At 38.3% G+C, this 26828-nt stretch overlaps 3 protein-coding genes across 3 annotated transcripts; 2 read left to right on the forward strand and 1 right to left on the reverse strand.

Annotated features, from left to right (window-relative positions):
* Nucleotides 1-5345: 5345 nt before the first annotated feature.
* On the reverse strand, nt 5346-12262 carry LOC111206535 (probable LRR receptor-like serine/threonine-protein kinase RFK1). Its single transcript, XM_022703639.2, has 24 exons — nt 11181-12262; nt 10508-10682; nt 10317-10388; nt 10159-10227; nt 10007-10078; nt 9853-9924; nt 9702-9773; nt 9534-9605; nt 9387-9458; nt 9228-9299; nt 9085-9156; nt 8919-8987; nt 8772-8837; nt 8625-8687; nt 8501-8545; nt 8357-8400; nt 7822-8210; nt 7406-7601; nt 7184-7327; nt 6910-7028; nt 6616-6826; nt 6283-6520; nt 6066-6216; nt 5346-5986 (listed from the first exon to the last, which is right to left on the reverse strand). Exons 1-24 carry the CDS (start codon nt 11293-11295, stop codon nt 5603-5605), a joined length of 3054 nt encoding a protein of 1017 aa, XP_022559360.1. The 5' UTR covers nt 11296-12262; the 3' UTR covers nt 5346-5602.
* Nucleotides 12263-12358: 96 nt separating this feature from the next.
* Nucleotides 12359-14127, forward strand: LOC106367383 (seipin-2). The gene is made up of 2 exons (XM_013807150.3): nt 12359-13358; nt 13426-14127. The coding sequence occupies exons 1-2, from the start codon at nt 12498-12500 to the stop codon at nt 13876-13878; spliced, it is 1314 nt and encodes a 437-aa protein (XP_013662604.2). The 5' UTR covers nt 12359-12497; the 3' UTR covers nt 13879-14127.
* Nucleotides 14128-14500: 373 nt separating this feature from the next.
* Nucleotides 14501-15618, forward strand: LOC111206536 (carboxy-terminal domain RNA polymerase II polypeptide A small phosphatase 1). Its single transcript, XM_022703640.2, has one exon. The coding sequence runs from the start codon at nt 14552-14554 to the stop codon at nt 15395-15397; it is 846 nt and encodes a 281-aa protein (XP_022559361.1). The 5' UTR covers nt 14501-14551; the 3' UTR covers nt 15398-15618.
* The last annotated feature ends 11210 nt before the right edge of the window (nt 15619-26828 follow it).

Genomic DNA, 26828 nt, shown 5'->3' on the forward strand with positions numbered 1-26828 from the left:
CACACAATCACAAGGTTAGATTACAAAACAAGAATCAATTCACATTGCATGGTCGGATCCAATCTAGACAAGAACAATCATCAAAAATGTCAAATCTGACCCCTTTAAAAAAAGATCCAAATACCAAATAAAATTCATGATAATTCATGACAATTCATAAGAAAAATATTCCCATAATCAGATTCAAAAGAACCGGCTCAGATCATAGAGATCTCGGCCATGATCAGTCCACACAAGAACAAGAGACTTTCATGGGAATTTGATCAGGCCAAGGCCTTAAGATCAATAGATCCTTCCCTGTAACATCATAAAACAATCCCTATACAATATACATGAAGAAAACAGAGCAGAAGAAGTCAGAGTAAGGAGTGACCAATCGATCCAAACCGGCCAGACTCACACGGCTATCACCCGCGGCCTTGTCCGGTTACTTTTGGCCACACCTCTCACCTTAGGGGTTCGGTCTCCAGGGGTGACTTCCTTCTCTTTCTCCTTTGCCTTCTCCTTGTCTTTCTGTCTCAAATCCATCCTCTTGATCACACGCCAAACACACCAGGAACACTCAAGAACAATCTCTTGGATCAGATCGGCCAATCCAAGGTTTGTGTCTCTCTTTCTCTCCTGAGTTTTCTCTGTGTTTCTCTCTGTGTCCAGATGAATAAAATCGACCAGAATGATAGAAAAGAGAGAGAGAGGACGAGTTAAACTGTCCCCAACCGCCTGGGTGGCAGTTACCAAGAATCAGATCCCCTTCTTCCCAAAACCGCCCCATAACCGCCCCATAACCGCCCATTGGCGGTTTCTCCCCCTTTCTTCCTTTGACAATTCGGTCACTGAGCCTCAGCTCACACTCTGGGAACTTGTCCACTCCCTGTCCCAAGTCTAAGACCAATTTGGTCGAACCGTCCCGTACCCGGACCATCGGCTCGCCCAGTAACCATCGCAGTCTAAGACCAATTTGGTCGAACCGTCCCGTACCCGGACCATCGGCTCGCCCAGTAACCATCGCAGACTCGTCCACACTGATCCGAACCAAAATGCACTGTTCACCGGATTGAGCTGACCTCCAGCTGTTCCCAGCTGAGTGAGCTAGTTTACCAGCTCCCGTGAGCTGAATAGATCTTCGTGAACTGATTACCAGCTGAACCGAGCTGATTGAACTCAAACCCACACTCGTCCAGCTGCCTAAACACTCACTTAACTCCTTTAACCTTGTTTCCATCCTATCCTGGTTAAGTCTCAGCTGACTGATGCCCTTAACCTTCATTTAGGGCCATGATACGCTTGTCTCAAGGTCCAATGACCTGACTGGTGCGTCTCCCCGCACCATGGCCCGTCCAGCCGATCCTATCTAGGATCGGGGACATGACAGAACTCATGGGCATAGGGATTAGACCTTGGGTGATCAAGTTTCGAACTAAGGATGACAAATGATCAATCAAACTATCGACCTTAAGCCTAGACACAATTCTAAGCAAGCTCTATGTCTAGATGAATGCTCATTTGCTAACATATCTCAAACATCAAATGTCTTTGGTTGAATAATATGAAAGCAATCATTACTAACAAGTCTATTAGCTATTTTAGAACCTTTAACAACAAATGTCTTTGGCAAAGTATACTAAAAGCCTAGGAGAGTTGTCTCAGGCATTTCATCAAACACCTTTTGGGTGGAAAATGCCTATTGATCAACTTTTGAGTGGCCAACTCAGAAGATGCATTATGAATACTCTAATAGCAAGGAACAAGAATGATCTACACTAAAACATCCTAGAACTAACATAATCACCCTTAATCTCTCTAACCCATGAATTCAAAAGGTGATTACTCACTAATCTCCATGATTCCTCTTAAACCCATATTGGATTTCAGATTAATCATGTAGAGAAATAGATAAGAAATCAACAAGAACACAAGAACATAACAATCAAAATCCAAGAGATAAACTTCTCAAGAGAGTTTTTATGTATTTCTCAATAGATCCAAAAATAATCTCCTACCGGCTACAAAAGATGTTTAAAACATAGGTTTTAAAAATGTAAAACGTGCATAATGAAATGACCAAAAGGCCCTTAAGTAAATAGAAGTCGACCCAACAATAGACGCGGAGTGACCTCGGCATGTCGCTCCGACAAGTCGCTCCGGCCTCCGGGAGCGACCTCAGTGGGTTGCTCTGAGAGGTCGCTCCGGGCTTCGCTTCGTGTCGTCTCGCCATAGAGACGCGAGCGACCTCTGGGCGTCGCTCTGGCAAGTCGCTCTGGGCTTCCAACGGGATGAATATGGCGAGCGACTTCACGGGGTCGCTCCAGCTAGGTCGCTCTGAGAGGTGCTTTGGAGCGACCTCATGACGTCGCTGCAGAACCTCGCTCCCCTGCTCTCTGCTCGTCCAATGATCACATATTTCACCTCCTTTGAGCTCCAAATGCATCCAAATGTCCCCAAGAACTCCATGTGGCACTCCAATACCTGATAAAGACTCATGTATGCAAAATGTAACCTAAACATGGCTAAATCCTAGTCTATATGATCAAAATGCACATGGATGAATGGATAAGATAATGGAAATATGCAAAATATCACCCACCAAAGATAAAACATTTTCTTTGGCAACTGATCTCAGGATGTGTAGCAGTTAAGAAGAATTTGCAGGCACGAGGGATGCAAGGGGATATAAGCTGTGCAAGATGTGGAGCGGACGAGGAATCGATTAACCATGTGTTTTTTTAGTGTCCTCCATCTATTCAGGTGTGGGCTCTGTCCAAGATTCCAACAAATCCAGTTATTTTCCCGACAGACTCTTTATTTACAAATATGGATCATCTATTCTGGAGAGTCGCTCCACCGATGGAGGATCATCAATTTGCTTGGATACTTTGGTACATTTGGAAAGGAATAAATAATAAAGTTTTTAGTAATCTGGATATAGATCCTAGGGATACTCTTAATTTGGCTGAGATGGAATCAATCATATGGGCTGAGGCACAGTTGATGAAGGATCAGAAGATGGGAACAGAGACTCAGGATACGCTTCCTCATTCAATCACAGGCAGATGGTGTTTTACAGATGGATCATGGAAAGAGGAGGATATGTTCTCTGGACAGGGCTGGTTCAGTACCTTACCTGGATTTGAGGGCCTAATGGGAGCTAGGAACGTAAGAGCGTCTCTCTCTCCTTTACATGCAGAGTTCGAGGCGTTACTATGGGCAATGGAATGTATGAGGAACTTAAGACAATTCCAAGTTACGTTTGCAACGGATTGTTCTCAATTGGTGAAGATGGTTTCGGAACCAGAAGAATGGTCGGCTTTTGCAAGTTATTTGGAAGATATCAGGAATCTGAAAGAGAGTTTTACACGTTCAGAAATTATACACGTACCAAGGAGGCAAAATACAAAGGCGGATAAACTAGCACGCAGTGCCAGAACACAGCCGTCTTTCGTCGTCCACATGGATCAATATCCCCCGGGGTGGTTTACAGAGTCTATATGAGTCTGTAATGTTGTTGACAAAAAAAAAATAAGTATTTATATTTATTATAATAAGAGTTTTTAATGATTTAAACTCCAAGTATTTTTAAATCGGAAGGAAAACTTTCCAAGTAAAATTTTATATTTTTAAACCCTCGATTATTAAACCGTTAATGCCGTTAACCCTCCGTTAAAAAAATCGTTTTTTCTGAACAGAGATCCGTTAAATTAAAACGCAGAGTTTCGTATAGTCACAGAAACGACACGAGATGCTTACAATCAACATATATTTTAGTGATTTAAATCTCCAACTATTTTTAAATCAGATAGAAAACTTCCAACTAAAACTTTATGTTTTTAAACCCTCAACTATCAAATCTTTAATGCCTTTAACCCTCCGTAAACAAAGTTATTTTGTTGAACTGAGATCCGTTAAACTGAAACGCAACGTTTCATTTAATTAGAAAAACGGCACAAGATGCTTAAAACTCCTTTTATCAAGCATGGAAAATCACGATTCATCCCTAAATATAAAAAAAAAAACTAGATTTCTTCTTTTTTCATGAACCATCGAAAATAAGATAAGTTAAAAAGTTCTCTTTTTCAAGAACCATCGAAGATAAGATAAGTTTACGGAGGGTTAAAGACATTAAAGGTTTAATAATTGAAGGTTTAAAAACATAAAGTTTTAGTTGAAGGTTTTCCATCCGATTTAAAAATAGTTAGGGATTTAAATACTGTAAGGATCTCGTGTCGTTTATGTGATTATATGATATGATGTGTTTCAATTTAACGAATCTGTGACGACTTTGTTAACGGAATGTTAACGAAATTAACGGTTTAATAATTGAGGGTTTAAAAACATAAAAATTTAGTTGAAGGTTTTCTATCCAATTTAAAAATAGTTGGAGGTTTAAATCACTAAAAAATCATATATAATAATAGTATATATATTGACTTTTTGTACGAAAGAAGAAGAGCAACGACAAGGAAAGGGAGAGAGTGATTTTATATGTTTCTTTCTTTTTGTTACTAGTTTCATAGAAATGAGTGAGTTTACTCACTTATATAGTACATGAAAGTCAAATATCTTTGCCGACATCAAGGAAATGAGTTGAAGATTGTGTATTTTATCTTCCATGAATCAATTTTTTTTCAGCCTTTCTCTGAAACAGAAACATAGGCTTTGAAGCTGAGAAAACTTCCATTTTGGTAAACTCTCTTTGAAAAAATTGCGATCAATAAAAAAAAGATAAGTCTTATCATCTATTTTACCAAAGAAAAAGGTCTTATCATCTAAAAAAATCATTATTCTAATATTGTTCTTGATTATCTATTTTATATTACTTACTGTTTCATTAAAATCTAGAACCTAATTATAGAAAATTAATGAGATAAAAATTATAACATGAGAACAAGAATATAGTGATGTAATTTTCCTCTAAAAATGCTAAACATGATTTTTTTTCTTCTTTATAGGTTATGTAAATGGTGCATTCCAATACCATAAACATATTTTTAGAATGTTATAGTGAAAACCGTTTTGTAAACAAATATCTGGAATGAGCGTATATATTCGATGTACATTTCTTAGTTTTTCTCTAACTTTCGTATATAGAAAAAAAATATTTGAAGAATATTCTTTGTTCTGTTGCTCTTGATTATTGATAATGACAATTTAAAATATCTGAAATAAGTTTGTAGCACAAATCATTCAAACTAGAAAATACCAATTACATGGGAACACTTTGGATTAGATTTAGAGGCTTCAAAAGTGTGACTGAGAAACATCACTGGTCATATCATATCTTTTAATTTTTTGAATTTCCTCAAGATAGCTAATCAAGCTTCAATAGATGCTAACATAAAAGACAAGGAAATCTTTTAATAATGTAGAACTGAAAGGCTTCAAAAGTATGACTGCAAAAGATAACTGATTTCATTACATTCTGAGTTTTGGTTTTCCACAAACACTCAGTCCCTAACTAATCAACAATTAATATGATGCAAGAAAAAAAAAAGTTACAGTAAATGGACTCTAGTTGTGTAATAGACTTCCAAAACATATTACAAATTAACAGTCAGATAATTTAACAAAAAAAAAAGAGAAAGAACAGGAACTATAAACCTCTTGATCAGCTCCTTGGCTCTTCTTGTTTTGTTTCTTGTCCAGCCACATTAGTATCCACATTAGTAGTGGAAGAAAAGGAAGAAGAAGGATAACTGTTAACAGAACACTGCGTCTTACTGTCGTTATCCATGCCTTTCCTTACATCTTTGAACGCCTTAAACCTTATATCCCCTGATTTCTTGCTTGTTCCAGGGGTTGAATCAGGCACTGGATAGAAACCTTCGAGCATTGCAACGACCTCTGACATTATAGGACGATCCGTAGGAGAAGCGTTCGTGCACACGAGAGCCACTTTTATTACAGCCTCTGCTTCCTTTTTGTTGACTTCAGGTCTCAGTCTCTCATCCACAACTTGCATCAAGTGTCCTGACTCTTCACACTGAGTAGCCTGCAGATATAAACCAAAAATGCTTATCAAGAAAACACATTCAAAAGCAACTAAAAACTTGGAATCAGATTATAATTACCCATTCCAAGAGGCAGACTTCATCTCCTGCCGCCATAAAACTACTGTTGTTTATGCCAGCGACAATCTCTAGAACCAAAACACCGTAGCTGTAGACATCTGCTTTGAAAGATAAGTAACCCCAGAGTGCGTATTCTGGTGCCATGTATCCTCTGCATAGAGTTTCCTATGGTTAGCAAACAAACCATAACTATAAAGAAGCAAAAAGAGAGCCTTACATAGTCCCAGCGACTTTGGTGCTAACGTGTGTATTCTCCTCTTCATCTAGCCTAGCCAATCCGAAGTCAGATATCTTTGGAGTTAGATCCTTGTCCAATAAAATATTAGTGGCCTTGATGTCTCTGTGTACAAACTTCAAAGGTGACTCCTCGTGGAGAAACGCGAGACCTTTTGCAACTCCACAGCAAATGTTAAACCTCGTAGCCCAGTCCATTGGAATCTGTTTATCCTTTGGACCTATAACATTACAAAAAAAAACACACATTTTGTTTAGAGCTGAGAAGCTTTCAACTAAGCCATTTAGGTGGAAACAAAAAAAAAAAAACACTCACTGAATAACGCTTGAGCTAAACTGTTGTTCTCCATGCATTCATACACAAGCAACATCTGAGCCCGCTCGACGCAGAAGCCATGAAGCTTGACGAGATTTGGATGTTGAAGACAAGATATTGCGCCTATCTCGTTTAGGAACTCTCTGTTCCCTTGTCTTGATTTAGATGAGAGCTGCTTAACTGCTACAACTCTTCCATCTGATAACACGCCCTGCACAATGAGACTCTACTATTAGCATGCATGCACTGCACTACAACTTTCATTTCTTCACATAACAAGAATCATATCTTTACCTTAAAGACAGGACCAAAACCACCTTCACCGATCTTGTTAGCTGGACTGAAGTCATTCGTAGCAGCTTTGATTTGCCGTAAAGTAAAAGTTCCAGATGGCAACTCTTCTTCGTTAGGATCTGTGGCAAAAACTCACTAGGTTACCATATTTGAAATGAACATAACATGGTCGCTAAGATGCAAGTTAGCTACTTCATAGTCATAATGACTGCTGGTATATGTTATCAAGTCCATATCCAAAGCAAAAGAGAATGCTAAAAGAAGCAATGATCACCTTTTCGTCGCCCGAAACATGGAAGGCAGCCACAAAACCAAAGAACACCTAGTAGAAAGATAATAAGACATGCGACTCCAATTCCAAGTCCAATTGACGCTCCAGTGCTCATTCCACTTCCAGCGAGTGCGCACGGCTTAGAATCTATACATTAAAGGTGTTACTATTAATAGAAACTGCTGTAGTGATCATAACTGGTTTCTACTATAATAAGAAAGCTACCTGAAAGTATGGAAATAGCAGATATGATAGGACCATAAACCCCTCTTTCGGGAATCCTGGTGGTTCCTTTACCGCCCCAACCCAATCGGATAGCTAAAAAGTGGTTCGTCACATTAACAGTAAATGATTTGGTTATAGGTTTTTGAGCTTCCTTTGCTTCAGCCATGATGTTAAAGTCTTTTAAAACAAGTTTCTCCTGCCAAAAAAAGAAAGGCTTAAAAACATGGCCGGATCTGAGATTTACGGAGCCTTAAACAATTTTTATGTTAATTTTAATAAAAAGAACATTTTGACAATTTGGAGGTCAATAGCTTTCTAAAATTTGGGGGTTAAGACGACTGTTTCACCCGGTTATGCTCGAAACTGGCCTTGCAACTTAGTGTATTCAATTTCAACAGTTGAGGGCAAAAACTAACCTGAATATAGATGTCGAAAATACGCCTTCCAAGATGGCTATAAGTATCATCATTGGTGAATCTCATCTCAGCGAAGTTTAGGTTCACAGTGTATTTTCCATTTTCCAAGCAGGCATGGAAGTAAGTGAGAGATGCTGGAGCTATCCGTGCGGTTTTGTACAGTTCAGACAGGTTAGATGTCGGGACAAACATAGTGAATCTTGTGTTTTGGAAATTGTTGTCGTCCATGTAGTCCCCTGTGCTGCTGAATCCCCAGTAAGACTCAGGATTCAGATAGTACTTAGCAGCACCACCTTCAACTTCTCCATCTCCTTCATATATTATTTTGCTATTGTTTGCTTCTACTGTTAGATCGCTTCCACCACAGTTTATATTGAGGCAGCTATAATCTACCAGATAAAACAAAATTTGCATAAATGAGAGAGAACAAACGAGTCAACTTTCTATATCAATATGTTGTATTATATAATAAGAGACTTTTGTTTGTCAGACGAGCTACCATCACTAGTCTTTTTAAGTAGGCAAGTGTACTTACATGTAGGACATACAAAATCTTTGATGCATGGCAGAAACTTGCTCCTACAAAAACATCAATTGTGGAATGTTTTTTTTTTTGGAAATGTACAAAGAATTTCAACTGCTTCTAGATGCTAAAGATGATCAAAAGAAAGAACCTTACGATTTTTTTATTGAAGTACTCTGAAACAAGTTTAGATTCAGATTCCTAAACACAAGAAAATTAGTTAAAATTCCAATGATGTTAACCGAAAACGTCGAAGAAGAAAACATGACGGTATCCTCACATGTGTGGTCGACAAGAACTACTTTCAGGACTTTGCCACTTGAGGTTATTATAAGAAAGATCTCTGCAGCAACAAAGTGAATCGGCATCAAAATGGATTCATATTCTTTTGAGAAAGCAATTTTGCAAACTCAATAAATATACATACACAGTGATTCCATCTCTTAGTAATCCATCTGGAGCCTCTCCCTCGAGTTTATTTCCAGTCAACATTCTGCAAACAAAAATAAGATTAAATCAAGTCAAAGTAAGGTAGAACATTAAACGTATGTGACAACAGATTCTTTTCACTTACATAAACCGTAGATCTTCTGCCTGCGCAAACGCGGGAATTGTCCCAGCCAACTTGTTAAAACTCAAGTCCCTATCAACAAAACATACAATGAACTCATCACATCTATCACTGTTTACATGTACAAACCTAAATGAGATTTGATAAAAATGTCGGACGGCATGCTTACAATGTCTCCAGATTTTTCAATGATGAAAGATAGGTAGGTATTTGTCCAGCAATGTTACAGTTCTTCAGTATCCTACAATGTAGTATAAACAAAACTCAAGAGATGAATGGAATGGAACAGCTTCGAGAAGGAATATAACTTACAGCTTAGAGAACTCTGTTGAGTTCTTTAAGGAAGGGAATGGTTGGACTGGTCCACCTATATCAGTGATCCTCCTGATAAATAATTTAGGTCACTGTAAGAATTGCTTGTTTGCATTAACTAAGTTTATGGAGAACATCATCAGAGTTGTGTTTACTAACAGATTTTTCATTTTGTCGAAAGTTGAGATGACCGATGGGATTGGACCGGTAAGACCAGATGCAATCATTTCACTACAACATATTACAAAGGATTAACATCATTGAGTGCTAAGAACAAGAAAGAAGAGTTCAAAAGAAGGATCTTACAGTCTCTTGAGTCCCTTCCAATTTTGTATGTAACTAGGTATCCTTCCAGTGAGTTGGAGATCATTAATCCTGCTGCATGGTGCAAAAACCAAACAGGCATATGAACAAAGGAGGAGACCAACATAATATAAGAAGTTAAGTTAGGAGAAAACAGAACAAAAGTTTTACAAATCTTCCAACTTCTCTAGTTTAGCTAATGAATCTGGCAAACCACCCGTCAATTTGTTGGAGGAAAGTAACCTGTGAAACCCCAAGAAACATCTCATCTTTCAGACAAAATAACATCTTCGTACGGGAAGGGAATCAAAGAAACTCTCACAGTTTTTCCAAGTTGGCTAAGTTGCCTAGCTCCTCAGGAATGGTTCCAGTAAACGCATTTGACTCTAGATCTCTGAACAAGAAAAACAAAAGTAATGTGACCAAACAAATTAATGTTCCAGGACAAAGAAGGTTGACCAATGCTCGAAACTTACAAGGAAGTTAGTGAAGTCATGTCTCCGACCTCCTTTGGAATTGGCCCTGACAACCGATTTACAAGAAGAGAGCTGCATGCAGAGACATTCTACAACTGTTACAAGAGAATTTAGACATATAAAGCTAAAACATTAAGAAGGAATATTCTTACATAGTTGTTAAATTTGTCATAGTCCATTCCAGTGGTATTGTCCCATTCAGGTAGTTGTAGGCGAAGTCTCTAATGTATAGCAAGAAACAGTGGTCAAAATTTTCAGCTTACTAAGAATTGGTAAAGTAAGGTTGAGGTACTTTTATGAGAACACTTACATCTCCTGGAGGTAGGGAAGTTTTTGTATTTCAGGTGGAAGAGTTCCTGGAAGATTATGATCCTTGAATGCACTAAAGAACAAGTCAAATAGCCATTTTAAGACAAGCTCACATACCATATTCAGACGTTATGCGTATGTACAGACCCAAAAAAAGAAAGAAAGTTATGAAGAGTGACTGAGTATTCTTACATTTTGATAATATGACAATCAGTTTCGTTAGTGGGACTACATTCACATTCTATTTCTTGCTTAGCTGTCGGGGGAGGAGTCTCTGTTAGCCCCACCGTTTCGACTTTACAATTTTCAGCATCAAATTTCCAGAACTTAGAGCCCAGCGTTTTGGCGATTTGCTGCAGAGCATCGACTAAATCACAGAAGCAAACACTACATGAGTGCAGTTACTTGAGCAAAAAAACAAAGATTATACTTTTGGCCACAACAAAGAGTAGAACATTAATAAAAGCAAGATGAACAATTTATCTAAACCTTTTTCTAACCCAGACCAAAAAACAAATATGATCTATCTATTCAACAATTTAAACGATTTTTAATGAAACTACCGTTTTACTTTTAACTATACATTCAAATCGTCGTATGAAAGACATAACTAAGAGTTTGACTCAACGGTCAAAGTGACCTAATCAATGCCTGGAGATTTCGGATTAGCTGCTTCAACAACGTCACCATTAAAAAAAACGATGGTAAGCAATCAGAAAAACTCATTTTCAACGAAACTGAAGCAAATAATGGAAATCAAGAATAGTTATCAAATAAAACTTTGCAAAAATTCTGCAAACACAGAATCCAAAAAGGAAAGAAAGAAAACTATACAAATATAAAAGGAAATAACGTTAAAACCAACCTTCACTCTTTGGTAACTTGACAGCATTTACATCGTAAAACTTGAAGCAAAAGATGGCAAAAACAGAAAATGCAAAGATATTAACACCCTTCTTCTTTTTCTTATCGGCAAACATTTCATGAAGAAGCGATGCAACCCCAAATCTCTTAAGAAAATGCAGACGAGAGACTACGTAAAATCAGAGTCTCATCAAAAAGGATAAAAATCGTGTGAAAGATCTGAAACGTCTGCGTTGGTTTGGGTAAGTGTGATGATGATTAGTGTTTTCTTTGTCGAGTTATGAAAAACTACATACGAACAGTGTTTTTCGTCCCATGGTTTTTTTCTGGTTTTCTCTTTTAGATTTTTTTTATTCTTACAACCGTAAATTATTGTCAGATTTGAAATTACGGAGAAGAAAGAAGAAAAAGAATGGTACAATCCCCACAAAGCGAAAAAGCAGTGACCCTATAAAAGTTGAATGGTCTCTGTGTGTGTTATTGACGAGGTGACCACAATAGTCGCGCAAAAACAAAATCCAAAAATAGGAAAACACCATTTTTATGTTCTTAATGGAAGTAGACCAATTAAAATTCATTAATTAAGTGTGACAGTGACTAATGGTTTAAACTTTAATCGATGTTGAATTGGCCAAATATAAAATAGTTCAGCTAGGATATAACTGAAACTCATGCGTCTTGTAATTGGCCAAATATAAAATAGTTCAGCTAAGATATAAAATAATTCGAGCGGATTTTCATGTTGGAAACTAGGAATGCCACTTCGGTTCATTCGGATAAATTGATTTGATTTATTCGGCTAATCAGATAAATTCAGCTCGACATTCTTTACTAAAATTAACCGAGTTAAACCTTGGTTCTATTATCAAAGATTCCAAATTTTAAATCTTATATACCAAATTAAACAAAAGTTTCAAAAAAAAAAAAAAAACTTCGCGTATTCATCTTTTGATTCAACAAATTTATATGTTTCTGGTATAATTTGTTATAAATTTTTATTTTAAAACAAAAGGTTGATATCCGGTATAATTTGTGGCGCCCACCGAACTGCAAAGAAAAGGAATAAAGATCAGTTCATAAATCAAACCGAGCTGAACCATTAATATCCGGTTATCAGATAATCCGGTTTGATGGCCCGGTCGGTTAGGATCCCGCCGATTAAAGAAAAAAAGATGGGTCACGCCATTTGTCAAGTATCATGCTTATCGTCACCGATACCTTGAAACCCGTCACCTTCTTCTTCTTCTTCTTCTAAGTTAACCATCAATGCACCACTCCTACGACCCATTCCTCGACGCCTCAGACGAATTGCATTCCAATGACCCGTCGCTACCCCCTCCGTAAACACTCCGCCTTGGGTCTCCGTCGACGAAGGTCGGCACCCCGCCGCGAGTTCATTTGCTCCGATGCAGAAACGGACTCGTCTTCTTCTTCCTCCTCCTCCTCTTCCAAACCCAGCTACGAAGAGAAAGAGACCGACTTGGCTCCTGTGATCATGGATAATATGAATGGAGTTTTAACCGATTCGGGTCGGGTCCGGGTTGACCCGGTTCAGGAAACCGAAGAATCCACCGTGAGCGATGCAGTATCTAATTCTCCACCACCACCGAAGCTCCAAGAGCGTAACTCAACACATGGGTCTCTCCTCGGGCTAGTGTTCAAAGCAATCGGATTTCAATTCAAACTGATGAGCAGCCTCGTAAAGTCTTCTCCTTTCTTGCTCAAGCTCGGCAGACGATTCTTGCTGACGCAAGTTTCCGTCTTTAGTGATATTTTATTTCGAGCTCTTAAGCTGACTGGGTTCAAAGATACCAAACGTGCGGTGAACGTTGCCTGCAAGTTCGGATGGGGTTTGTTTAGGGCTGCTTATGTAGGCGTTTTGTTGTTTGGACTGTTGGTTTTGGCGTTTGTGCTTGGTGGGCTTGCGATAACCCGTGTACTCGATAAACCGTTTGTCATCAAGGAGGTCTTGAATTTCGATTACACCAAGAACAGTCCTGAGGCGTTTGTGCCCATAACGTCATGTGCTGGTGTTGCTTGCGATGGAAGCTGCAAGGAAAGTAATGAGATGTTGAAGATCAGGGGACTGCGAGCTATCCCTCGTGACCACAAGTTAGAGATCACTCTTTCGTTGACCTTGCCTGAGTCCTATTACAATAAAAACCTCGGCATGTTTCAGGTATTGACGTTATTCTAATAACATTCTAAGTATTGCATTAGGTATTGACTTGTGTGTTTCTTTGTAGGTTCGGGTGGATTTCTTATCTGCGGATGGCCAAACGCTTGACACCATAAGGCGTCCGTGCATGTTAAGATTCAGAAGCGAGCCTATCCGTCTCGTCCAGTCATTCTTCAAAGTGGTTCCCTTAGTTACAGGATATGTCTCTGAGATCCAAACCTTGACCTTGAAGTTGAAAGGCTTTGCGGAGAAGGATACTCCCACCGCTTGCTTAAAGGTGATGATCGAACAACGTGCAGAGTTTCGACCAGGGGCAGGTATTCCAGAGCTGTACGACGCGTCCCTCTCGCTTGAATCAGATCTTCCTTTCTTCAAAAGAGTTGTTTGGAAATGGCGGAGAACTTTGTTCGTCTGGATCAGCATGACCCTGTTCTTTACGGAACTGCTTTTCGCGTTGGTTTTTTGCAGATCTCTCATCATCCCAAGAACACGACTTAGAGACATACCGGACCGCAAGTAGATGATGATGATGAAGCAATAGTTGGTGTACATCATGTTTTGTAACACTCTGAAACGGTATTCTCACTTCCGGTTTACTTTAGCTCCTGAGAGTTCTTGGAGTAAATTGTAAAATCTTATCTATAGTTTGGTTCAAGATATGTTCTTAAAAACGAGTGTTAAAATGTTTATTAATATCAGAGAGGAGAAAAAACTGAAAACCAATGTTCATTTCATTTCATTTTATAAAGATGTATATTAAAGTTTATTACTATAAAGCCCAATTTAGTTTATATGACACCAAGTTAATAAGCACTGATACTTCAACTGTAATCCCATGAAAATCTCTCAACCTCTATTAGTTAAAACACTTTTCTCAACTGTCTTCACATTTACATATTGCTGTCCATTGAGAGAACAAAAACACATGGAGACACAATCAAACCTCAGATATGTGTCAGTTTCCAAAACTGTTATTTTGCTATAAATAACTCAAGAGCCTCTAATCACAACCTGAACAAACTAAACTAATACCAAATCAAGTACCTTTCAGTTCCAAAGCCAATGTCATGGAAGTTAATAGTTAAAACCATTAGAGCTTTTATATACATATCACCATTTCTCCAAAGTTTCCAAGAACAAAAAAAAAAATCAGGAATCCTTCTCACTATTTCTAAACTCTGTTTTCTTGATAAATGGTTTGCCATGGATTTATAGAGAAACCAAACCAGAGATCACATGGATGTCATAAACATGGAAGGAGGAACCTGCATCAACGTCAACAATCCAGATGTTCGGCTATTGCTGTTGCAGCAGCCCTCAACATGTCAATCTTCACATTCCACAACCGCCTCTTGCGTTGCGTCTCCAGGCTTTTCCGTCTATCCACCAAAGGTAGCGCAACTCCTAGCCGCCGAGCCATCATGAAACAAGGCTACAAAAAGATCAAGAAACACGATCATCATCATCAGCCCCTTCTGAGAAAACGCCATGACAAGAAGAGGACGATCTTTCTTGATCTCGATGAAACATTGGTGCACTCGTCGATGGAACCACCTCTCCGGGTTAATGTCGACTTCATGATGAGGATAAAGATCGAAGGAGTCGTCACACCGATGTATGTGGTGAAACGACCAGGAGTTACCGAGTTTCTTGACAGGATCGGTAAGAATTACCGAGTGGCGGTTTTCACAGCCGGTTTGCCCGAATATGCTTCACAGGTTTTGGATAAACTCGACAAGAACCGTGTGATCTCGCAGCGGCTGTATAGAGATTCATGCACGGAAGTGAATGGGAGATATGCCAAAGACTTATCATTGGTGGCGAGGAGAGACCTCGGCAGTGTTTTGCTTGTTGATGATAACCCTTTCTCCTACTCATTGCAACCTGACAATGGAGTTCACATTAAGCCTTTTGTGGATGACATGGAAGATCAAGAACTCATGAAGCTTGCTGACTTCTTCGATGGATGTTATCAGTACGAAGATCTAAGGGATGCTGCATCAGAACTTCTATACAAGTACAACAAAGTGATTTGCTGAGCATATATATATATCTATATATTGCTTTTATTTAAACTCTGCTTTCTTTTTTTTTTTTGTTGATTTTCTTTGGCTATTGGTATTTTTTGCGTTGGAAAAGGAATGCTTCATTCCCTTTTCAGCGTTTTTACTTGCATTAAAAATGTGATTGTAAAGTGTACTATAACCAAAAAAAAAATGTAAAAAGAAAAAAGGAATAGTTTTGGACTAGCAGATTATCAGTAACAAGAAATGATACTATCATCTCATGTATAAAGAGCTCCCTGAGGCTATTAACATCATGTGCTTTGAGACATTTCACAGAGCAATCACCCTTGAAGCTCTGAGTTGTCCATGCTTAACCCATAGAAAACCATTTCAGATATTTGATCAATATAAATAATGTAGATCTTTTTTTTTTTTTTTTAACTAAATAGTTTAGATCTTGGGTTTAGTCACCTTGGACTTGACACTAAGGAAGAATGGTTTCAATAAACGAAGACCTAAACCATTATACTTTGATTAAATGATCTGTAAGTGACTCATATTGGATAGTCCCTTTATAAATTCTTTTATAGGTTATTGTAAAAGGATTAATGTTAAACCTGAAAGAACTTTAAGTTAGAAACAAAATCTGACAGGTTTTCTAGTTTAAGTAGTTCACCAGGTATCCCCGAGCCATATCTATACCTCAACTGTAATAATCCCACTATAATCTCCTAACCTCTTGATCTTAACTAAGCTTATAATATATTTCTTGTTAATTCATGTTTTTTTTGTTAATTCATGTTGCATGTACATTGTGTCCATGAGTACATAAAACAGCAAACATATACTCTAATTGTCTTAACTGAAATCTTCTAAAATTAGTATCTGCTTTCGTCACCTTTAAAATTCCCATAAACAAACAAAATTAAACCAAATGTTGCAGTTAGATACTAGATATTGATTCGCGCACCCGCACGGATATTAGTTTTTACATTTTTATAGATTGATATTTGTTTTTCATTATTAGTGTTATATATTTTAGATGTGATGTAATATAATTAATTATATTCAAAAGATTTGGACCGAATCGGGTAATATGGTTATTTTTGGTACAAATATTCGAATCCATTTTAGATACATTTGTTATTTAGATATTTTTAGGTTCCTATACATCCGAACCGAACTCATCCAGACCAATAAGAACCCAACTCAAAACCCACAAATAAATTTATAATATTCAAATGGGACCTAATTTGAAAAAAAATACCCGAAAAAAAAAACCTTTACCTAAATGGATAGTCAATGTTCATGTCTAACTGATTTTATAAAATAACAAGAAGAAGTATAAGTTAGCAGAAGATAAATTCAAAAACATCTAACAACTATCAAGCTTTCAATCGGAAGAGCTGCAAGCATGTTTTGTTATCATTGAAGGTTTTTTTTGCGCTTACATTCTAAAACACTATGTTCACAAAATGAAGACACCAACATTGCTATAGTTTTAGAAACAATCCCATCCCTGAGTATTCTACTCATAGAAAGATGAGAGAAAGTATAGTACTTGGTACATAAAGGTTCCTTCCTCAGTCACGCGTACCAATACTGTTGACCATTTCTCTAACAGAGTTCCAAAGGTTCAGAAGCATGCGATCCCATTTTTATCCGAGCTTAATAAGCAAAAGTGACGAGCTTAAAAAAAACAGAAAGAAACATCTTCCAATAGATACGAAGATCATATATCCAGTACAACAACAACATCAAAGACGTTACAAAATATGTATGAGGCAGGCGATTCAATTCAAGTCAAAATTTGGAAAGAAAATAAATGTATCTCCACCAAAGCTCCGCAAGAACTATAGCCTATTTAGATCAGAGATGTTCATTTATGACTCACAGCGGAAGACTTGACTAGGAAGTCGCAAGGCTTCGGCTTTACTGAAGCACAAGTCGTCGAGAGCTTCACTAGGACACCATCTGCATCTAGGGAAACCCGAACACTGTGATCTGGTTCGCATCTCGCAGCACTTGGGATTTCTAATAGTCTTGTTAAGCTTCGGGCTTGTCCGGATCTCCAACAGCTCGCGATCCAAGAAACGAACTTCAGATTCAGAAGAAGACGAATGCGATGGAGTTAGTAAAACGAGGAAGAAAATAATGAGTTGGAGAGTTAAAGACAAGAAGCTTGAGCTAGATTCCGGCATTGACACAAAAAGGAAGCTCTGTTTTTTTAACTTTTTATTTTGGGAAAGTTTCTTTGGTTTCTCTGTAATAACTCGAGAAAAGAGGGAGCTTGTCTTTAGACCCTTTTCAAGGACCTTCTCTCAGGAGGCATGCAACACTACAGGGAAATCAACCAATTCATACGTCAACTAGGGCTAACGGTCCCGATCAGTACATAAACACGTTACTTGTGCGAAAACATACATCAACTAGTATAAAATTCAATTTTCCATGCATGAACTTACACAATTGGGTTTTAACATACATTGATCTGATTTCCATTAGTCAAACGTTACGGAATAAGAGTTTTCGTTAACCGGCAACATGAAATTGGCCAATTCCTACATCAACAGGGGTCAACGTTCCCAATCAATACATAAACACTTTACATGTGCGAAAACATACATCAACTAATACAAAATTTAATTCAATACTTTCGAAATCTAGTTTTAACATACATTGACATAATTTCCACTAGTCAAACATTACCAAAGATAAATTGTTTGTCACGTGTTGATTAAGGGAAATTTTTATTGTACTATGTGGTAATTAAACTGTATTACGTAGTAATTAAGAAAAATAAATCATTTAGACCAAACGATTTCGTTCTCGTGTAAATCATTAGTTAGATTTTCTTTAACTTTATGTTTTTCGTTTTTTTCGGCAAAAAACCTAACACAGAGAAGACAACAGAGGAAAAAATCAAACATAAAGAAACGGGAATGTCTAACTTATCGAACAAAAGAGGAATTAGGATTGGATAAGCTAGACATTCTCGTTTTTCTCTATTCGATTTTGTTCTGTATTGTCTTCTTTGTATTAGGTTTTTTGTCGAAAAAGTCGAAGAACAAAAAGTTAAAGAAAAAACATAACTAATGAGTTACACGAGAACAAAATCGTTTGGTCTAAATAATTTATTTTTCTCAGTCAATTACCACGTAATACTGTTTAATTAGAATGAAATCATGGCCTAGATGATTTATTTTTCTCAGTCAATTATCACGTAATATTATTTATTTACCACATAATACAATAAAAACCTCACTTAATCAACACGTGACATATAATTTATCTTTGGTAATGTTGGACTAGTGTAAATTAGGTCAATGTATGTTAAAACCAAATTTCGAAAGTTCATGCATTGAATTTAAATTTTGTATTAGTTGATATATGTTTTCGTATATGTAAAGTGTTTATGTATTGATCGGGACCGTTGGCCCCTGTTGATGTAGGAATTGGCTAATTTCTTGTTACCGGTTAACGAAAACTTTTATTCCGTAATGTTTGACTAACGGAAATTAGGTCAATGTACGTTAAAACCTAATTTTGTAAGTTCATATATAGAAAATTGAATTTTATACAAGTTGATATATGTTTTCACACGTGTAACGTGTTTATGTACTGATCGGGACCGTTAGTCTTGTTGACATATGAATTGACTGATTCCCCCGCGTGTGAGCGCATTTCAGCGGTTATCTATTAATCCCCTATACTATATTTGCGAAGTGATTTTGCCACATGTCATCTTTACAATCAATTTCACAAAACAAATATGACATGGCTATTGAAATTGATGACATGGCTTCCGAAAAAATATGACATAGATAATTTCATTTAATGTTGATTTATATTTTTGGCAAACTTATTAGAATATGATAATAATTCATATATTACATTTAATATTGATACTTCTTTTTGGTAAACTTTTTTTAAATATAGTAATAGCTCATACATCATCTATAAAATAAATATATTCATGTATAACATTTCAAATTTCGAAATGTTATTATTTTTGTATAATTATACAATTTGTATTACTAAAGCTTTCAAAAAGATCTACATTTTTTAAAAAAATTAAATATCTAATCGTAAAATCATTAGTTTCTTATATATCTACAAATTTTATAAATATTGTGTAGGCTAAATTTTTGATAATTATACAATTTTTATTAGTTTTATGCAAATTGATTTAATATATATCAAATCTATATTAAATATTAGTAAGAAAATAGTAAAGTATATAATATTTAATAAAATTTATTTTTAAATATAAATTAGATTTTAAAAAAAAATTATTGAACATGGTGCAGGAAAACACCTAGTAAAATAAATAAATGAAGTCACTTGGTGTTGTTTTGCTTCGGCTTCTTAACATTTTATGGATCTGTTGCCTGCATTGGGCTTTTTTCATTTGGTTTCCTCAACAATTATGCTCAAATTGATCCATTTGTAAAGATACTGGTTTCACACAATGATCCTTGGTTCTCATATATTTTGTGTTCTCCGTTACATTTCAAGTGCATAGTTTGTACTTTGTAAACACATAATCCTAACCACATTGTAGCAGCAAACACACATAATCCTCAGTTTTGGAATCATGTGTGAAGATAACTAAGAGAGTGATTATATGGACTAAACTGAGTAAGATGCTTTTAAAGTTTTGATTAAGCAAGCTCTAGTTTTTGTTTCCAGTAGACAAACTCGATTAAGTTTTGATACTAGTAGATGAAACAAATCTTTTTTTATGACATTTTACTGCAATAATAACACATAACTAGTATATGAAAAGGTAAGCAAAAGACAAGACATGTGAACAGAACAAATGTGTTAAATTTCCCTACGTGCCTTAAGATGATTTTAGTACAGTACAACTTTTCACCAGGATTGTTACTTTTTCCATGCAAATTTTGGGAAATCAATAATGACATTGGATCCGAATAAATGCCTTTTTCCATTGTAAGTAAATTAAAATTACATAAAACTATATACATACACTCAGATCAGATCTATGTTTGTATCTCTACTGCTACAAGACTTTGACTTGAAAGGTCTCCTCTTTGATGAAAAGTTTATCTAACTCAAGTGTCACTAACTCCAAGAATCCAGCCTGAAAAAACCCAGAAATCTTGGCTTTAAGACACCATTAAAGCCCAAGAATCAGATAATCTCTCTCTCAGGAAAATAACCAAGAATCTGTGTGACGAAACAGAGATTGAAGAACTTGGATCTGAGAGAAGCTCCTGAGAGGAGAAAGGGAGCTACAACAATGGCGGGATTCACTATGAGCTTAAATCTGCTTCTACTAGTAGCTATGGTAGCTACCAACATCCTCTCTCTCTACCATCTCTCCTCCACCACCAGCTTCTTCCAATCCACCCTCAAATCCTCACCGTCCACTGTCCCCACTGTCCCCGACCACCTCCTCCGTCAGCTCCACACTATCCGCTCCGCCATCAACCACCTCACAACCCACCACCAGCCGGACAAATCCACTTCGACTGCCTCCGCCGTCTCCTCCTCCGCGCCGCCGAAAGATCTCCTCCTCTACTCTAAGCTCTCTCCCATAGCTTCCGCCTGCCACAACTACCCAGACCTCCTCCACGAGTACATGAACTATACTCCTTTCTCTACTTGCCCTTCCGACACCGATCGCGCCGAGAAACTCATCCTCCGCGGCTGCCACCCGCTCCCTCGCCGTCGTTGCTGTTGGGTTTCCCTCATTAGCCCAATATTAATCAAAGCCCAAAGAGGAAGAAAAATCTAGAGAAAGAAGAAGAGTGTAGATTAAGAAGTGTGTAGAATATGTTTAGAATAAAATCAAAAGAAAAATCTAGAAGTAACTTGTACTTACCCCTCACTAGTATAAATATGGGTGTTTAGTTCACTTGTATGATCATCCAAGAATCAAGAAAAACAAAGAGAGAAAATATTTGTAAGAGAGAGTTTCTAAAAACAAAATCTTTGTAGTAAACCTTTTCCTAAATATTAAGAGTCTTCTTCTTAAATTTTCTAGTTGTCTAATACCATCTTCATCTCATCGATATTGGATAATTTTCCCAACAGCTGGTATCAGAGCAAGGTTACCGTTATCTTTGAAGAAGTGAAGATGGAGGCCACCGTTACCTTTGAAGGTGACATGTTCAAACTCACGACGGACAACTACTCTTATTGGAAACCGATGATGGAAGATCACCTTTATTGTAAGGATTTGCATGAACCCATCATCATGAAGGAGAAGCCGGAAGGAAAGGATGACAAAACATGGGAAATACTAAACCGAAAAGCGGTTGCTGTAATCCGTAAGTACATTGACCGATCTCTCTTTGAACATGTTTCTACCTACACAAATGCTTTTGAATTATGGACAAAACTTGAATCCATGATTCAAAAGAAAACACCTCGAAACAAAGCTCTTCTTGTTCGACGGTTGGTAAAGTTGGAGTACAAGGATGGCCAGAGCATGATGGAGCACTTGAACAATTTCAAGGGGATTGTAAATCAGCTTAACAAAGTTGATATGAAGGTTGAAGACGAAATGCAAGCCCTTTTACTCCTCAGTTCACTGCCGGAGAGTTGGGACACACTAGTTGTCACTCTAAGCAATTCAGCACCGGAGGGAAAGCTTACCATGGACACCGTCACTGATAGCCTTCTAAACGAAGAAGTTCGCAGGAAGGAACGAGGTTCGAGTTCATATTCAGAAGCTAACATTGTTGATAGACGAGGTAGAGAAGAGACTCGTGGTCAAAACCGAAGCAGAGGACGAGACCAATCTCGAGGAAGATCCAAGTCACGTCCGAGAGTTACTTGCTATTACTGTGGCAAACAGGGTCACATGAAGTCGGAATGTCGGTTTTTCAAGAAAGACAAACAAGCCGGTAATATCAAACCAGACCGGTTCAATCCTACAAAGAAGCATGAAGAAAAGACTACCACCATTGTGGAAGACCAGAGCGAAGAATTATATCTCGTTGGAGAATGTAATCTTAGCTCTGATGATAGCTCATGGATCGTTGATTCTGGTGCTTCTTTTCACGTCACCCCTCATGGAAGCTTCTTCACAACCTATCAAAGTGGTGACTTTGGTAATGTTCAAATGGGAAATCAAGGAAGAAGCAAGATCATTGGAAAGGGGGATGTTATTCTTACATCAAACACTGGATGTAAGATAGTTCTCAAGGATGTGAGACATGTTCCCGACATGCGACTCAATCTCATATCAACCGGAAAGCTCGATGATGTCGGCTTGGACAGTCATTTTGGTGGTGGCAAATGGAAGTTAACCAAAGGAAGTTTGATCATGGCTCGAGGAAGAAAAGAAGGCTCATTATACGTGACTCAAGCCAAGCTTTGCAAGGAAGAAGTAAACGTTGCAAGTGATGACATCGATATATGGCACCGAAGACTCGGGCATATGAGTGAGAAAGGTTTAAGTATACTTTCTAGCAAGAAACTTCTTCCTGATATGAAAGGTATTTCTCTCTCACCATGTCATGATTGCTTAGCCGGAAAACAACATAGGGTCGCTTTCCGAAGATCATCTACGCCTATGAGAAGAAAGCATATTCTTGATCTTGTGCATACTGACGTATGCTCCATGTCCGAGAAATCCAATGGAGGGGCATCATATTTCGTCACCTTTATTGATGACCATTCAAGGAAGGTATGGGTATACCTTTTGAAGTCAAAAGATCAAGTTCTTGATGCTTTCAAGGAGTTTGTAGCCCAAGCAGAGCGAAGTACGGGTCAAAAACTCAAGTGTGTTCGATCTGACAATGGTGGAGAGTACCGAGGTCCCTTTGAAGCGTTTTGCAAAGCTCATGGAATCAGGATGGAGAAGACACCACCAAAGACGCCACAACTGAACGGGCTAGCTGAAAGAATGAATCGAACGATCACAGAAAGAGTTCGGTGCATGCTCTCTCACGCTAAACTACCCAAACCATTTTGGGGAGAAGCCATAAAGACTGCAGTGGACGTCATAAATCTTACACCATCAGTTCCTTTGGAAGGCGATGTCCCGGAGGAAGTTTGGTCGGGTAAGAAGGTCTCTTACAACCATTTGAAGGTGTTCGGTTGCAGAACGTTTGTCCATATACCTAAGGATGAACGAGCCAAGCTAGACTCTAAGACTAAAGAGTGCATTTATCTTGGATCACCAAAAGACGAATTCGGCTATCGGCTTTGGGATCCGGTTAACAGAAAAGTTATCCGGAGCAGAGATGTTGTTTTCTTCGAAGATCAAACAATCGAAGACATCAACAAATCAAAGAAACCAAAGCTAAGGGTTGTAAGGAATGAAGATTCTCATAAGCCTCAAGATCATGAACAAGTGATTGGAGATGATGGCGAAGGGGATCCAATCATGGATCCGAATGGTGATGAAGGTGAAGAAGAAGTTCAAGTGGAGCCAGAGGAAGAACATGAGCCAAGAAGGTCTGGAAGAGAGACAAGACCATCTGTAAGATATTATCGAGATGAGTACGTTAATCTTACAGATGAAGGGGAGCCTCAAAGCTATGAGGAGGCCATAGGAGACACCCATAAAGATAAGTGGGTTGAAGCTATGCAAGATGAAATGCAATCCTTGCATGATAATCACACTTATGAGCTGATGAAGCTACCAAAAGGAAAGAGAGCCTTGAAGAACAAGTGGGTGTATAGGTTGAAGTATGAAGATAGAAGCTCAAATCCAAGATACAAAGCTCGATTGGTTGTGAAAGGATTCAACCAAAAGAAAGGCATAGATTTTGAAGAAATATTCTCTCCAGTGGTGAAGATGTCCTCTATCCGAGTGGTTCTTGGTCTAGCAGCAGTTCTAGACTTGGAGATTGAACAACTCGATGTCAAGACGGCCTTTCTACATGGTGAACTCGAGGAGGAGATCTATATGGAGCAACCTGAAGGATTCAAGGTTCCAGGAAAAGAAGACTTGGTGTGCCGATTAAAGAAGAGTCTTTACGGTCTCAAGCAAGCCCCAAGACAATGGTATAAGAAGTTTGACTCCTTCATGGTGGATCACAACTTCAAGAAAACCAAGAATGATCATTGCGTTTTTATAAAGAGGTACGAAAGCGGCGACTTTCTCATATTATTACTCTATGTTGACGATATGTTGATTGTGGGCCAAGATCGCAACAAAATAGCCGCATTGAAGAATGACCTAGGAGAGTCCTTTGCAATGAAAGATTTGGGGCAAGCGAGACAGATTCTTGGAATGAAAATCACTCGGGATAGACCAAAGAAGCTTTTGTGGTTATCCCAAGAACGATATGTTGAAAGGGTGTTGGAGAGATTCAACATGAATAAGGCAAAGCCAGTGAACACTCCACTTGGTGGACATTTCAAGTTATGTTCGGAGCAAAGTCCAACAAGTGAGAAAGAGAAAGAAGAAATGAAGACTACCCCATATGCATCAGCAGTAGGCAGTCTCATGTATGCTATGGTGTGCACCAGACCGGACATTGCCTATGCAGTAGGAGTTGTGAGTCGCTTTCTAGCGAATCCAGGAAAGGAGCATTGGAAAGCAGTTAAGTGGATCCTACGCTATCTACGAGGCACAACGAAGAAGTGTCTATGTTTTGGCAATGGAAAATTGGAGCTGAACGGTTACACCGATGCAGATTGGGCTGGTGATAAAGACTCAAGAAAGTCAATATTAGGATTTGTGACTACCTTTGCAGGGGGAGCTGTTTCCTGGCAATCGAAGTTACAAAAGTGTGTTGCCTTATCCACCACAGAAGCGGAGTACATCGCAGCAACGGAAGCGTGCAAGGAGATGATATGGATGAAGAACTTCCTGTTTGAGCTTGGAGTAAATCAAGACAAGTATGTTGTGCTATGCGACAATCAAAGCACCATTCACCTAGCAAAGAATCCAAGTTTTCACTCTCGCTCAAAGCATATCGACATTCGACATCATTGGATCCGAGAAGTTCTTGAAGAGAAGCTCCTACATCTCAACAAGGTACACACCGATGAAAACTGGTCAGACTTTATGACCAAAGTATTACCGATAAAGAAGTTTGAAGATTGTTGTCAAGGCGTTGGCATGGTGACGGTTTCGGGCTAAATCGGGAAGGGGGAGATTTGTTGGGTTTCCCTCATTAGCCCAATATTAATCAAAGCCCAAAGAGGAAGAAAAATCTAGAGAAAGAAGAAGAGTGTAGATTAAGAAGTGTGTAGAATATGTTTAGAATAAAATCAAAAGAAAAATCTAGAAGTAACTTGTACTTACCCCTCACTAGTATAAATATGGGTGTTTAGTTCACTTGTATGATCATCCAAGAATCAAGAAAAACAAAGAGAGAAAATATTTGTAAGAGAGAGTTTCCAAAAACAAAATCTTTGTAGTAAACCTTTTCCTAAATATTAAGAGTCTTCTTCTTAAATTTTCTAGTTGTCTAATACCATCTTCATCTCATCGATATTGGATAATTTTCACAACAGTTGCTTCTCCCGCACGCCGCGAAATCCGACTGATTCCAAACCGGAGTCGAACGTTATCTGGTCTTACTACTCGTGCAAGACGTTCGATTGCTTGACGACGAAGTTCCCCGGTCTAGGTTTCGATCTCTCCCTCGACAAATCCAAATCTCAGTTCTCTTCGTACAAGTCCGAGCTCGATCTCCCCATCTCGCAGCTCCTCCAGATCGCTAAAACCGCCAACTCCGTTCTCCGGCTCGGGATCGACGTCGGCGGAGGGACCGGGTCTTTCGCCGCGGCGATGAAGGCTCGCAATGTCACCGTCCTGACCACGACGATGAACTTCAACGCGCCGTATAGCGAGGCGGTGGCGTTGAGAGGGCTCGTGCCGCTCCACGTGCCTCTCCAGCAGAGGCTTCCGGTGTTTGACGGTGTGGTGGATTTGGTTAGGTGCGGACGAGCGGTGAACCGGTGGATTCCGGTTACGGTTATGGAGTTTTTCTTGTTTGATTTGGACCGGGTTCTTATAGGTGGTGGTTATCTATGGTTGGACCGGTTCTTTAGCAAAAAGGTTGATCTTGAAAATGTGTATGCGCCGATGATCGGGAAATTGGGTTATAAGAAGGTGAAGTGGGTGGTGGCGAACAAAGTGGATTCGAAACATGGTGAAGTTTTCTTGACGGCCCTGCTTCAGAAACCTGTTGCAAGATGATGTTGAATCTTTTTTGAGGTAAGTTGTCCATCTGGATCTTGGTGCAGTTCTTGAGTATGCTCTGTTCGATCACATGCTCTAGCTTTGGAGAAATAACGTAGGCATAGATTCACAATGAATCGAATAAACTGTAGCTAGTTCAAACCAATATTGATACAGTTAAGTTTTTTATAGAATTATAGGTGACAACATGGAGTTGTCAGCCACCGGTTTGTGTATTTACTTTGCTTTTAAGAAACATTTCTTGTTCTCTAGCATGATTATTGTAGGGTTCTTAACTTGGGATTCTTAAAATAATATAAGAATCTGACTCTTAACTTTTAATTA

The sequence above is a fragment of the Brassica napus genome, chromosome C5, assembly GCF_020379485.1.
Source record: "Brassica napus cultivar Da-Ae chromosome C5, Da-Ae, whole genome shotgun sequence".
In the NCBI taxonomy this organism is placed as follows: Eukaryota; Viridiplantae; Streptophyta; class Magnoliopsida; order Brassicales; family Brassicaceae; genus Brassica; species Brassica napus.

Excerpts from the sequence above, each read along its gene's own strand:
- LOC111206536 (XM_022703640.2), top strand. The coding sequence starts at position 14,552 with ATGGTTTGCCATGGATTTATAGAGAAACCAAACCAGAGATCACATGGA.
- LOC111206535 (XM_022703639.2), bottom strand. The coding sequence starts at position 11,295 with ATGTTTGCCGATAAGAAAAAGAAGAAGGGTGTTAATATCTTTGCATTT. Across the intron at positions 8,211-8,356 it reads AGATTTTGTATGTCCTACAT|ATTATAGCTGCCTCAATATA; the intron begins GTAAGTACACTT and ends TTTATCTGGTAG. Across the intron at positions 6,217-6,282 it reads ACCAAAGTCGCTGGGACTAT|AGGATACATGGCACCAGAAT; the intron begins GTAAGGCTCTCT and ends AACTCTATGCAG.
- LOC106367383 (XM_013807150.3), top strand. The coding sequence starts at position 12,498 with ATGACCCGTCGCTACCCCCTCCGTAAACACTCCGCCTTGGGTCTCCGT. Across the intron at positions 13,359-13,425 it reads AAAACCTCGGCATGTTTCAG|GTTCGGGTGGATTTCTTATC; the intron begins GTATTGACGTTA and ends GTTTCTTTGTAG.